The sequence below is a fragment of the Xenopus laevis genome, chromosome 4S, assembly GCF_017654675.1.
Source record: "Xenopus laevis strain J_2021 chromosome 4S, Xenopus_laevis_v10.1, whole genome shotgun sequence".
NCBI lineage: Eukaryota > Metazoa > Chordata > Amphibia > Anura > Pipidae > Xenopus > Xenopus laevis.
The window spans coordinates 102,837,815-102,851,480 of NC_054378.1; the positions used below are offsets into that span (position 1 = coordinate 102,837,815).

The following is a 13,666-nucleotide window of genomic DNA, read 5'->3' on the forward strand; positions in this document are numbered from 1 at the left end:
GAGTGATTGTTCAACCACTTTAATAAAAAAATATTTTTTAAACAGCCTATAGCAGAGCTGTGATTATCAATAAGCTTCCTGTAGTAAAGAGATGGCAATGGCAGGCTATGATGCCTTCGACATGCCCTAGCTAGACAAGCTCTGGTAGAAAGCCAGCTTTACCCTCTCTATATGGTAACAGAGCCTGACAGCAGCTGCGAGCTTGAGATCCATGCAGTCCTGTACCACAGGCAGAGTGAGGAGGAGCAGAGCCTTCCCATCGATTTCCTGTTAGGAGGAGGAAACAGTGAAAAGACAAGAACAGGAACATGGAAGTCATGTTTTTGGATTCCTAAGAGAGTACACACTTTTTACTATATGTATGAACTGCATATATGGAGCCAAAGCAAGAGCTCACTGCACCTCTAGACTCCTCTGCGCAGCTAGGCACTGAGATTCAAAACAGGCCCTGGCATTTCAGGTACACAGAGGCCCAAACAGCCCCAATAAATAGTGATGGTCTATTGCATTTCATATCAGCCCCTCTGTCAATTGCCAAAATTCACAGTTTGACAGTTGTTGCGAACCAGGAAATTGCTCCAACTGCGCATGTGCCGCTTCGCTGGTCTCAGTCTCAGATTACCGAAGACCTGGAAGATGGCTGCCATGAACTGTGATCCCTGAATCTGCACTGAGGGGTAAGTAAAAATTTAAGGGCATTTCCCAGGGTAAGGAGCTAGGATTGGAGGGAGGAGGAAGGGGGTCTACATAGGGTAGGGTTTTTTTAGTTAAGGGTTGAATTCTACATTCTACAGTCTGATAATTTTGCTATCTGTGCAATTTAAGAGCAATGGCACTCAAGACATTTTGCCACCTGAGATAAACTGAAGGGAAGACATACATGTCAATTCTTGTTTCCAAAGTAGCCCGAAGATGCCTCCCAAGGAAACTTTAAGATACTCTGCAGCAGTTATGCCTTCCCACTGCAATCTACATAATATTATCAATGGGAAAGAAACTAGGAACAGTTTATTGTCAGTGGTATCGCAGACTTATCACAAATGGCAAAACGTTCCTAAAGCTTGACAAGTGGAGGGGGGGGCAAATGCTCAAATCTGCCTCTTTATGATGATCATTCTGACTCTTCCACTGCATCTGTGGTCAAGTGATTATTCAGAAACACTCACTGATGCATTTCAGTAAACACCTCATGGGCGGGTGCACTGGGAGGGATCAAGTCTATGAAGAGGAAAATGTAAGTGTTTTTCCATCTAACTACCAAAGCAGAAGTCCCGCTTACCAGAGCCCAATTATTTTTTTAACGTATTCGTTTAACATCCACTCCTAATTATTGGATTGTTATTATAGCAACATTATTATGGTATACCTGTTCCTGAAAGTGCTTTGTCAAGTTAGCACAATCTGTGGATTTGATGTACTGGATAACATCATTGACTGTCCAATCCAAAGGACTACTGTCCAGGATGAGAGGTTCTCTCAGCTCTATCCGAATGTCCTGCGGGATGAAAAGAGTAAAGCTTACATATGTACCTTCTCTAATAGAAATAAATACAGAATGGTTAAAGAGGCATTTTCAGCCACATATAAGCCTACTGGTAAAAAGATGTTCAATGAATTAAGACCACCTTTCAGCTGAATATTTGGTTATATTAAGCTGTGATACCCTAAATGTATTGTTCACATGACAAACTTAAAGGAGAAGCAAACCCTAAAGTTAAAAAACTCCTACCCTACATAGACCCCCCAGCCTAGCTGCTACCCCGGGCAAATGTCCCTAACTCTTTACTAGGGATGTCGCGGACTGTTCGCCGGCGAACTTGTTCGCGCGAACATCGACCGTTCGCATCCGCCGAATGTTCGCGAACGTAACGCAACGTTCGCCAATTTGGATTCGCCTTAGCTGGCGCTTTTTTTTGCCATTTCTCCCCCAGACCAGCAGATACATGGCAGCCAATCAGGAAGCTCTCCCTCCTGGACCACCCCACACCCCCTGGACCACTCCCCTTCCATATATAAACTGAAGCCCTGCAGCGTTTTTTCATTCTGCCTGTGTGTGCTTGGAAGAGCTAGTGTAGGGAGAGAGCTGTTAGTGATTTGAGGGACAGTTGATAGTAACTTTGCTGGCTAGTAATCTACTTGATACTGCTCTGTATTGTAGGGACAGAACTCTGCAGGGATTTGAGGGACATTTTAGGTTAGGTAGCTTTGCTGGCTAGTAATCTACCTTCTACTACAGTGCTCTGTATGTAGCTGCTGTGGGCAGCTGTCTGTCCTGCTGCTGATCTCTCATCTGCATCTGTTCTTCAAACCACTGCCACCTAGCTGTGTGAGCTTTTTCACATTCTGTCTAAATATCAATAATAATACCGTCTCCAGAAACACCACCTGAGTGACGTTTTCCAAGCAGCAATAATATATTCCGTATCCACTGCTGTAGTGTATACGTTGACCTTGCAGGCATTATTTGCCCAGTGTGTTCTTCAAACCACTGCCACCTAGCTGTGTGAGCTTTTTCACATTCTGTCTAAATATCAATAATAATACCGTCTCCAGAAACACCACCTGAGTGACGTAGTGTGATTTCTGCCCTTTACAGCACAAAACGCAGCGCTGTGTCAACAATGGATTTTTTAGAAACATATTTGCCCTTGATCCCCCTCTGGCATGCCACTGTCCAGGTCGTTGCACCCTTTAAACAACTTTAAAATAATTTTTCTGGCCAGAAATGTCTTTTCTAGCTTTCGCCTTCCCATTGAAGTCTATGGGGTTCGCAACGTTCGCGAACCGTTCGCATTTTTGTCCGGACGTTCGCGAACATTTTTTCCCGACGTTCGCTACATCCCTACTCTTTACTTACCCCTCGGGCAGATTCTGTCCAGTGGAATTCACGGGTGCCATCTTCTTCTCTATGATAATCTTCAGGAAGTGCCGTATCGGCGTATGCACAGTTGGAGCACTTTTTAATTTCGCAACACCTTCGCATGTGCCGAAACTAACAGAAATTGCAGAAGCCCCGGGAGAAGACCCGAAGATTACTCGAGCAGCTGTAGATGGCGCCTGAAAACTAGCAGCTAGGCTGGGGGTGAGGAGGGAGGGGATCCATATAGGGTAGGGGGTAGGTTTTTTTTTAACTTTAGGGTTTGCTTCTCCTTGAAAAAAAATTGTAATTAAATGTTTTGGTAGAAAGCAAACCTAATGTGGTTCACAAAGAACCCATTTTTCTAAATTTTTACTCGGGTCGTACCTTTGTCATATTTAGTTTCTCATTGTCTGAGAACAAATGTTTTTTCTTCTTCTCAGTGTTTAGTGAGCGCTCACTCCGAGTAGGGGATGTGGAGGAGGATCCCTTCCCTGAGATTTCCGACCCTTCCTGTTGTTCCTGGATGCTCCCCTCACTGGGAGAATCTTCTTCACCCTCGTCTTCCTCTTCATCACTCCCCTGAATAACATGATAATTATTATACAGAAGATTGCTAGTAAAACTATACACTTCCACACAATTATCTTACTTTGTAGCATATCCACACATGCTTCTCTCAACAAATATTTCCTAATCTTTTTGATAACACTGGAACCTTTTACTTTTAGTCTTTAGGGCAGAGACACACACGCAGATTCGGGGAGATTAGTCGCCCAGCGACAAATATCCTCTTCTTCGGGGTGACTAATCTCCCCGAACTGCCTCCCGCCAGCTAGAAAATAGATCGCCGGTGGGATGGCAATCAGTGCACTTTGTTTTCCGAAGTCGCCCAAAGTTGCCTCACAAGTAAACTTTGGGTGACTTCGGAAAACAAAGCACTCCAAGTTCCATCCTGCCAGGGCAATTTAGATTCTAGCCAGCGGGAGGCAGTTCGGGGAGGTTAGTCGCCCCGAAGAAGAGGCGATTTATTGCCGGGGCGGTTAAATCTCCCCGAATCTGAGCGTGTGTCTCTGCCCTTAAAGGGACAATGACAGCCAAAAGATAATTGTATTAATACTGGAAACCCACTTTACTGTGCAATAAAGTATGAAAGTATTATTAAATATGCTGAAAATATATAATTTATAACCCTCAATGGGTCCTATTGAAGCCCCACCTGCGGGCTCCCTACAGGTGTGTTATCCACTGAAGTTGACATGCGCTTCTTTTTGTGAACAAAGAAATTTTTCCTCCTTCTCCTTTTCTTAGCTGGTTTTTTCAGGGCAGCTTCAATGCTTCTCAGAATCCCTGTAGGATTGGTGAGGTTCTTTCCGCGTCTCTTCCCATAATAATGAGCTATGAATAACACATACAGAAAGGGGCTGTTATAGATCAGTACAACTGGGTGGGTTAAATTACAAACACCGTGCCATATACAGATGGTCATAATCTGACCAGTCCAGTTAACTGTTTTGTCACTTTGAAAAGCTAAAGATGTTTATTTGCCCAAAAAGGATTATTGGGGCTCAGTCTTAAAGGAGAAGGAAACCTAGTCGGCGCAAAAACCCTCCCCCCCTCCAGTGTGTGTTGCCCACCCTCCCCCTGGCCTACCTGTCCCGCTGGGCAAATGCCCCTAACTTGTTACTTACCCTTCTGCGCAGGTCCAGTCTACGGAGTTCACCGACACCATCTTCTTCCAATCGATCTTCTTCCTGCTTTGACCGGCGCATGCGCAGTAGGAGCATTTCACTGGTACGATCTACTGCGCATGCGCCAAAAGTCATCGGAAAACTTCGTGACTTTTGGCGCATGCGCAGTAGATCCGTACCAGCGAAATGCTCCTACTGCGCATGCGCCAAAACGCCGGTCAAAGCAGGAAGAAGATTGCGTGGAAGAAGATGGTGCCTGTGAACTCCGTAGACTGGACCTGCGCAGAAGGGTAAGTAACAAGTTAGGGGCATTTGCCCAGCGGGACAGGTAGGCCAGGGGGGAGGAGGGAGGGGGGGCAACACACGGGAGGGGGGGAGGGTTTTTGCACCGACTAGGTTTCCTTCTCCTTTAAGCATGTTTGCAACCCGTTAATAAAAAAAAAAACACATTGCTTTACCTCCATGTCTGGACATAGATTTAAAATAAGCCCCGGCATTTCAAGCACAACATGGTGCAAAATGATACTGTTTACACTGCAAATAATTCACTCTACCATGTAAAATTTCATTCCTAACCCAATAAGGTTATCTTTTATTGTTGTAATATTGGTGTAGACAGTCATCTCAGGTCATTTTGCCTGGTCATGTGCTTTCAAAAAGAGCCAGTGCTGCACTGTGGAACTGTTTTCTGACAGGCTATTGTTTCTCCTACTCAATGTAACTGAAGGAGTCCAAGTGGGACATGAATTTTTACTATTGAGTGCTGTTCTTACATCTACCCGGTACCTTCCGACTGTTCTGCCGATGGGCTGTTGGAGGGAGGGGAAGGGTGATATCACTCAAACTTGCAGTGCAGCAATAAAGAGTTATATAAGTTTATCAGAGCACAAGTCACATGACTTGGGGGCACCTGGGAAACAGGCAATATGTCTAGCCTCATAGATCAGATTTCATAATTAAATATAAAAAATCTGTTTTGAAAAACGTATTTCAGTTTCAGAAGTCTGCTGGAGCAGCACTATTAACGGATGCATTAAAAAAAAAAAAAAAAAAACCATATTTTCCCACAATATCCCTTTGAACACTAGTATATGACAGCTCACAGCAGTCAATCTGGCATTTTGCCAGAGGATCCATATTACCAGTTTGGGTCTGCTTGCTACCATAACTAAACTTTTCCCTGACTTCATAATGTGACAGTGATTTCTGATTTAATATTAGTGGGTGCAACATCCCATAGTATGCACACACATATAAATGGTAACCTTGCATGAATATTACTTACTGTACTTGGTCTTTGTTAAAACAGAGCAGTTTTCTGAACACTGGTCCAGCACCATTAAAGGTCCAAATAGATTAGGGCAGCATTCCAGTCTGAGGCAGGTTTTCCGGCAGAACTCAGGCACTTGGTCTGATGTTCTCACAAGCTCCACTGTGGATCTGTAAGTCTTCCCCTTATACCTGAAACAAACCGCAGCAATACGGTATGAAACGGATCTTGGAGACTGATTGTAGCCTTACCCTAACTGCACACTCTATGCATTTCTGTTTTTACAGATGGAGTGGGTAGTGCCCTCACATTGGTTTCCATCTCAGCAAGTCACTGTTATAATTAAAAAGCCAACAGTACCACAAATGGCAGTCCTCATTCTATCCATTTATACCTAACTCCAACCATCACTGCAGTGACTTATTAACTCCCGTAATTTGGGGACAGACTTTTGAATTTCAAAAATGTAGTTCAGTTTATTCGCAGTTCCTCATATTAACTGTGAAAGTATTTTGTGGTCACAGCCTCATTGCACCCCCGTCTAATGGTTTTAAAAATTAGTGGTGAGCACAACTTTTCCTTGTTTGTTAAAGTCAGGAAACCTTTTAACAAATTCTTATTTAACAAACCAGATCAGTCGAGTCAAATTCACTTCTTTCTTATAGGTATTCGGCAACCAATAAACTGCCTAAAAAGTGAGAACGAGCACTGCGGTTAATTGAATGCAAAGCTGTTCTTTGGGCACTTTCCAAAATCCACTCGTAACAGAAGCAGACCTATATAATTCTGGTGTGAAAAAAAAAACAATAGGCAAAAACCTCTTTATTATTTATTATTTCCACTCTGAAGTATATTAAACAATTTGTGAATTCACTTTAATCTTCTTCTTTCTCTACAATCACCACCTTCTTTACCAGTTCCTAGCCAGTAGTGATGGGTGAATAAATTTGCCAGGCATGGATTAGTCATGAATTTCCACGTTGCGGCGTTGGCGAAAAATCCTCTGCAACAAAAAAAATTGTTGCGCGCATAAAAAATTGCCGCGCGTCAAAATTATTCGGCCGCCCACTGACTAATGCATTTGGACAAAATACTCGTGCGTATAAAAATGTATATAATATAATAATATAATTAGAAATGAAACAACCACCAATTGCAAAGTTAAGTTACAAAATTGTGCCTGTCTAAAGGTGAAGTGGTAAGCAATTGCTTAATTGTGTTTGTCTCTCTATTCTGTTAAACTTTAAGGTTATGCAAATAAAAACTAAAATCTTTCAACTGAATGTCTGCTGTTGCCTTGTTACTTCCTTAACTGTCCATTGACCTTACTCAGAGCCAGAACTAGGTGGTGAAGCAGGTGCTATTGTGATGGAAGATTAGATTAATGCTTTAAGAGGGACTTGGATGACTTCTTGAACAATCATAATATCCAAGGCTCTTGGGATCTTAACATCTACAATTCGCTAGTAAAGATATTGGTATACAGGTATGTTATCCAGAATGCTCGGGAACTGGTGCTTTGCGGATAACAGAACTTTCAGTTATTCATGTGTAAATCACATGTTATATTGTGCTCATTTTTTAAAAAGAACATTTTGTTTCCTGCTCATTTTTGCCTGGTTTTATGTGTCAACGTTTATGTGAGATTTAGAAGAAAAAGCAATAAAAAAATGAGAAAAAAAATCACTAATTTAAAAAGAAAAAATAGTATGGTATTTCTGAAATGATTGCCAGATTCCTGTTCTTTCCTGCAATTATTAATGGATCAAGCCCTAAGTCTTGGCCTTCCAGGACAATCTAAATCTAGGGGCCAATATACAATATACAGCCAATATATTTGATGGGAGCAAGAAGATGGCTTACTTTGCTTTGATAGTTTCCGTGTGCTGCGGCCATGAAGAATTTTCCTGCAGTTCCAGTTCCCGCAACACTCGGCTGGGTTTATAAGCAGCGTTTATGAGCAAAGACAGGACCTGTCATCAGAAGAAAGACATGGGTAAAGAGAATGGAAAAATCTGCCAGTGCATGTCAGATAAAGTGAAAAAAAAAAGAGAAAAACTTTGTGAAGTTAGTAGAATTAACCCATTTTTTTTTCCTCGGGGTATACCTAGAAGGTTAATGGAAATGTATCGCTACAGGTAACAGTGATTTGCATGGATCCTCTTAGCTAGAAGGAATGGCTTAGCTGTCATGTACAGGAATTTTCTTTGAACAGCTTCTGTACATAAACTTGAGCTCTGAAGAGAAAACCAACAAACCTGAATGGAAGATAATAGATTGCAAGGCTCAACTGCCCCCAGATTCTGCTGCTGCTTCAACTGCCTACAACTACCTCAGCTAAAGTAAACAATAGAGCTGTGCTGTTAAAACATTTCAATGCAAAGTTCAGAAGTCCTAATACTTTGCTGTCTATTAAAGGGAACTAAATGGATTTGTACTGGCCCACCAGGAAAACCCCTCAGTGAGCCCAGGTTTCAATTGGCCCTCCGGCTGATCCAACTATTTGACCATGCCTGGCTAGCCCATGGCTAGTCCCCATTTCTATATGAGGAGGAAAAATAGAAGGAAAGACAAATTAGAGTATGTAAGTTGTTGTTTACGGAAGTCCAACACTGACTAAATGTATATAAACATTTTTTAAAAGAATAGATACAAAAAATAAAATAAGAAACCTGTCACTATAAAATAACATGGTATGAAAACTGTACCTCTTTTAAGACCAAAACACAACTGCCAGGCCCAACAGACTTGGGCAATTCTGCTATTCTTCCCTTGTTCAGATACGGTCCCGAAAAACATCTGTGGTTGAAGTATATCTTTGGGCAGAGGTACTTCCCGTTGGAGTCTGAGTGGCAGGGAGAGCAAAGTAAGGATACCGATATAAACCATTCAACTGCAAGTTCCCAGAGCACCCACTTTTGTTTTGTGTTTTTTAATTTTGACAATTAGTAATTGTTACAAAGGCAGGGCACTTAAAATTGAGAAACTCGCCTCAGGCAGCAGCAGCCCTCAGGTTACCAGAGGTGGCAAAAAGCCCAAACTCTGACTTTTAAATCGGAATTTCTGCTCTTCCAGTGCAGAGTGCAATTGCGCTTTCTACAATAGTGATTGGACTCCTCCCCCATGACCCTAGATGTGTACGGGAGGATATCCAAAAGGCTACCTCAGGGTGGCCAAGACCCCTGAAACTCCCCTGCCCATCACAATTATCTATATCCCCCAGAAAAGCTTTTTGCTTAAATGTGTGACTAAAGCGTTACCCCAGAGAATAATGAATCACTCTCTTCCCTTGAACCTACTGTCCTATTTAAACAAGACTGAATGAAGTGTAAATATAGTCCATATCATTGTTTATATATATATATATATATATATATATATATATATATATATATATATATATATATATATATATATATATATATATATATATATATATATATATTGCATGTTTATAACTTTAGTAAGAATATTTTTAGCAAACAAGTCAGATCAGCTACAAACTCTTTTATGCAATGGTTGCTTGGAAAGGGGAAATCCACATTTCCAAGCAGGTAGGGCCCAATTTTTGGATATTTGGCCCCTTCCCCTGAGCTACTTAACCTCACAAAAGCGGCCTGTTCCATTGCCCCAAGGATGAATTTGTTTCTATTTACTTTCCATTTTACCATTTGTTACATGAAAGATCGATGACTACATTAATCAGTAATGACCTTTGAAGGCGTATTTCCTTTAAATTAGCTTTTGTTTTTTTTAATTACTTCACTTTTTATTCAGCAGCACTCCAGGTTGAGATTTCAGCAGTTATCCGATTGCTAAGGTCCAGATTATCCTAGTTACTAAGCAGTGGTTTAAATATGAGACTGGAATATGAATAGGAGAGAGACTGAATGCAAAGAAAGTAAATAAGAAGTAAACATTATAATAACTCTGCATCATAAAGTTGGATGCTGGGGTCCGTTATCCCATTTAAAAGCAGGAAAGTGACAAATGAAGAAGGCAAATAATTTAATAACATTTAAAAAAAGGGATATTAATAAAAAAAATAAGTTGGCGTTTATTCCTGAATCCAATCGGCAAAAAAACGTGAATGCAAAAATACAAGCAATAATTTTCTGAAACTTTGAATAGTTGGTATTAATTAAAGGGAAAAATTAGAGTACTTGTGTACTTGTGTTATATTTCTGAGATAATTACTAATACAGATAAGATAATTGCATGGATTCACTTTCAAAATTAGCTTTTATCATCAAATTTAAAGATACGGTACTCTAAAATACAGTATAGTTATAGGATCTGTTATCTAGAATCCTTGGGACCTTCTAAGCTCACAAAAACATTTAAATATTAAATAAACCCAATAGGATTGTTTGCCACCATTATGGATTTGTGCAACTTAGTTACCATTAAAGTGGACCCGTCACCCAGACATCAAAATCTATATAATAAAAGTCCTTCTTAAATTAAATATGAAATCCAATTTCTTTTTTTTATTAAAGCATTCATAGCTGTTGTAAACTCATTTAAAAGGAGGCGGGGCAAGCAATTACTTTCACTTTCCATTCAGCACTTCCTAGATGTCACCGCTCTCCCTACATTTCCCCCAGCTCTCTTAACCATTTAATTGTGTAACCAGTGCATGGGGATGGACATTGGGTCCCTGTCCCCTGGTGCACAAACAAGATTCTGAGATGATACAAGACTTGCCTAAATAACAGTGTCTACTAAATGGCTCCTTCCTGGTTGCTATAATTATGAATTCCCAGACTGATGGAAACAATATTCAAATAATTTATACAGTGCAATTAAAGTTCATTTTGCTTGACTCACATGATAAAATAGGATTTGGATCATTTTGTTTGGGTGACGGGTCCACTTTAAGAACAAGGTACTGTCTTATTATTACAGAAATCATAATGATTTTCTATGAGAGATGGCCTTCTGGTAATTCAGAGCTTTCTGGATAACGAGTTGCCAGATATGAGATTCAATACCAAATAGAAGTTCGCTTACTAAATTTGCAGGGTGCAGGCTCTGTCGTGCTTAGACCATTCACATTCTTGGAGGCTTGGATTCTACAAAAGAAGATGTATTCATGTTGTCACCAAATAAAGCTAAACATTAGGGTTAACATTTTCAAGAGGAACATGCATGGCTGGCAGCAGATCAGTTAAAAACAGATAACGTGGATAATGGAGAAAGGCTTTCAACTTCCATCTATGCATTTACATAAAACTGAGCACGGGTTACCAAATGGGTTATCCAGTTTTAGCAGCAGTGTATCAGTTTTTGATGGGTGTCCTGCAGATTTGGCATATATCGTAAAGCTTATATAGTGTTTGAAACAGTATATAAAGTACTTACTGATTTTCATGCTGACTGGCAACTGTTTTCTTAGGTTGATTTACTAGAGGATTTAAAGGGAGAAAGTCATTTACATTATAGGAACAGCCCTAATGTGAGCCATACTTATTAATAATGCACTAATTTCTATCTGCTTGGCAGCTATGTTTATGTTGCATCATGAAGAGTAAACACACAAATCTGTAAGAAAAGGAAATATCCCTTTTGCCAATATTGAAATTCCTTCTACTTTTAATGGGCGTATGGTAGGGTAGAACTTACAGGAAACCTATGCCCCCTGAACAATGTAGGTCTCTATAAAAATATATTGCATAAAACAGCTATGTGCTATTGGGTATGCCTTTTAAAAAAAATAAGGGCCTTCCCCTGGGATCCTAGGATTCACGGTGCACACAAACAAACCATAGTTCTGTCTTTTGGTCCCACATTTCTTCCTGTTACAGTTAGAGCTGCAGTATTTCTGGTCAGGTGATCTCTGAGGGAGCACAGAGACTATCACAAATGGTGGTTCAAGGCAAAAGATGTAAAAGGGCAATATTTATTTAAATATATATCAGTTTGGTAAGATTCTTTAATATGCCACTTAATTTGATATAAACTATCTGTTGCTTAAGTATTCATTTTGGGGGTATAGTTTTCCTTTAATGTTATGAAAGGGACAATGCCATAAAAAACTTTAAGAATACATAATACAGGTTCCAGTATTGTACCTATACAGCAGAACTGGCCTGATCTATGATTCTTTAGTAATGTTATAATACACACAATAAATATTCCCAACTGAAACAATGTGGGAGTAATATAATATTATCTGTAAAATTTGCTTCAGGACTTGAAAACCAAAGCTACCAATCAGCAGATAGTATTTAGTGGTTGCTATGGGTTACTAGACCTGAGGAAACTGTGCAGTTTTGAGGGGACTGTATTATAATAACTCAATGGCCTTGGATTCTTAGGTTCCAGAAAACGTATAACTGGTGGAAAACACGGTTGTAAAGGAGCATGGATACAATAATTCTTAGAATTCTGAGAAAGCACTATCCGATGAAAGGTTCAAAAGTTATACTCTCCTTTATATACTAAACATGAATATAAATAAAGATCCCACCTTTAGATCGAGGTGGGGCACAAAGAAGGTGTCCGTTGGTCTCACACCACCCCATTGGAAAGATGTTCATGGATTCCACATGCACAATGCATTCTGGAATTGGCATCTTAGAGCCTGATGGAAAAGGAGGGGTAAAATGAACACAAATCAAGTATGAATCATTATATATATGCAATATATCAGGTAAAGACACAACCCCTAGTTTGTGTGTGGGGTAAAAAGACACAGACTATATAGTAAAAGTAATTTATGAATACCAAAGGAGTGGTTGCTCTAAATTGGACACAAACGTTGGGCATGTAGATGCCATTTATTAAAGTTACTTGTGTCAAAACACAGTCCTTGCACTTTTACATAGTTGAACTACAGTAAGTACCATTAAGTCCACTCTGCCTCTTCTGCTGAAAAGTCCATCTAACTGAGCCTGGGGATCCTTGTAGCTACTACTGTCATGGGTCCCAAAGTACAATAGAACTGCTCCAAAAGAATCAAAAGTTAATGCTGTTTTAAAGGAGAACCAAACCCTAAAAATGAATATGTCTTAAAATGCCATATTTTATCTACTGAACTTATTGAACCAGCCTAAGGTTTCAGCTTCTCAATAGCAGCAATGATCCAGGACTTCAAACTTGTCACAGGGGGTCACCATCTTGGAAAGTGTCTGCGACACTCACATGCTCAGTGGGCTCTGAGCAGCTGAGCTAAGCTAAGGGGTCTTGCAAATTATCAAGCAGAAAATGAGGTTGGCCTGTGATATAAGATGACGCTACATCGCTAATTATTAAATTCTGATGCTAGTTGCACTGGTTTCTGAGCTGCCTTGTAGTAATTATCTGTATTAATTACTAATCAGCCTTATATTGTGACATTTCTATTCTATTTTTACTGTATATTGTGAGTGGGTCCCTAAGCTCAGTTAGTGACAGCAGCACAGAGCATGTGCAGTGAATCAGCAGAAAAGAAGATGGGGAGCTACTGGGGCATCTTTGGAGGCACAGATCTTTAATGCTAAAGGGCCCAAAACATAATGTACAACATTTCTAGCCTACTTCTTTAGTTAGGCTTTAGTTCTCCTTTAACACCACAATGCAACCCCCACTCTGAAAACACAAGCCACAAGTTGCAACTGATTTTTGAACATCTGGGGGCCGATTCACTAAGGGTCGAATTTCGAAGTTAAAAATACTTCGAAATTCGACCCTCGGATTGAAATCCTTCGACTTCGAATATCGAAGTCGAAGGATTTAGCGCTAAACGTTCGTTCGATCGATCGAAGGATTTTTCGTTCGATCGAACGATTAAATCCTTCGAATCGAACGATTCGAAGGATTTTAATCCAACGATCGAAGGAAAATCCTTCGATCAAAAAAAGGTTA

The 13,666-nt window shown here is 40.2% G+C and overlaps 1 protein-coding gene across 1 annotated transcript in view; it reads right to left on the bottom strand.

The window, feature by feature from the left end:
• Window positions 1-13,666, bottom strand: part of sfmbt1.S (Scm like with four mbt domains 1 S homeolog) — a 48,810-nt gene continuing 35,144 nt past the window's right edge. The window contains exons 12-21 of the mRNA XM_018261277.2: window positions 12,291-12,404; window positions 11,183-11,225; window positions 10,832-10,893; window positions 8,527-8,663; window positions 7,682-7,791; window positions 5,834-6,009; window positions 4,077-4,255; window positions 3,245-3,439; window positions 1,367-1,495; window positions 1-267 (exon numbers count right to left, since the gene is read on the bottom strand). Coding sequence (XP_018116766.1) covers window positions 127-267; window positions 1,367-1,495; window positions 3,245-3,439; window positions 4,077-4,255; window positions 5,834-6,009; window positions 7,682-7,791; window positions 8,527-8,663; window positions 10,832-10,893; window positions 11,183-11,225; window positions 12,291-12,404 — 1,286 coding nt within the window. The 3' untranslated portion in view covers window positions 1-126. The remainder of the gene's footprint in view (window positions 268-1,366; window positions 1,496-3,244; window positions 3,440-4,076; window positions 4,256-5,833; window positions 6,010-7,681; window positions 7,792-8,526; window positions 8,664-10,831; window positions 10,894-11,182; window positions 11,226-12,290; window positions 12,405-13,666) is intronic.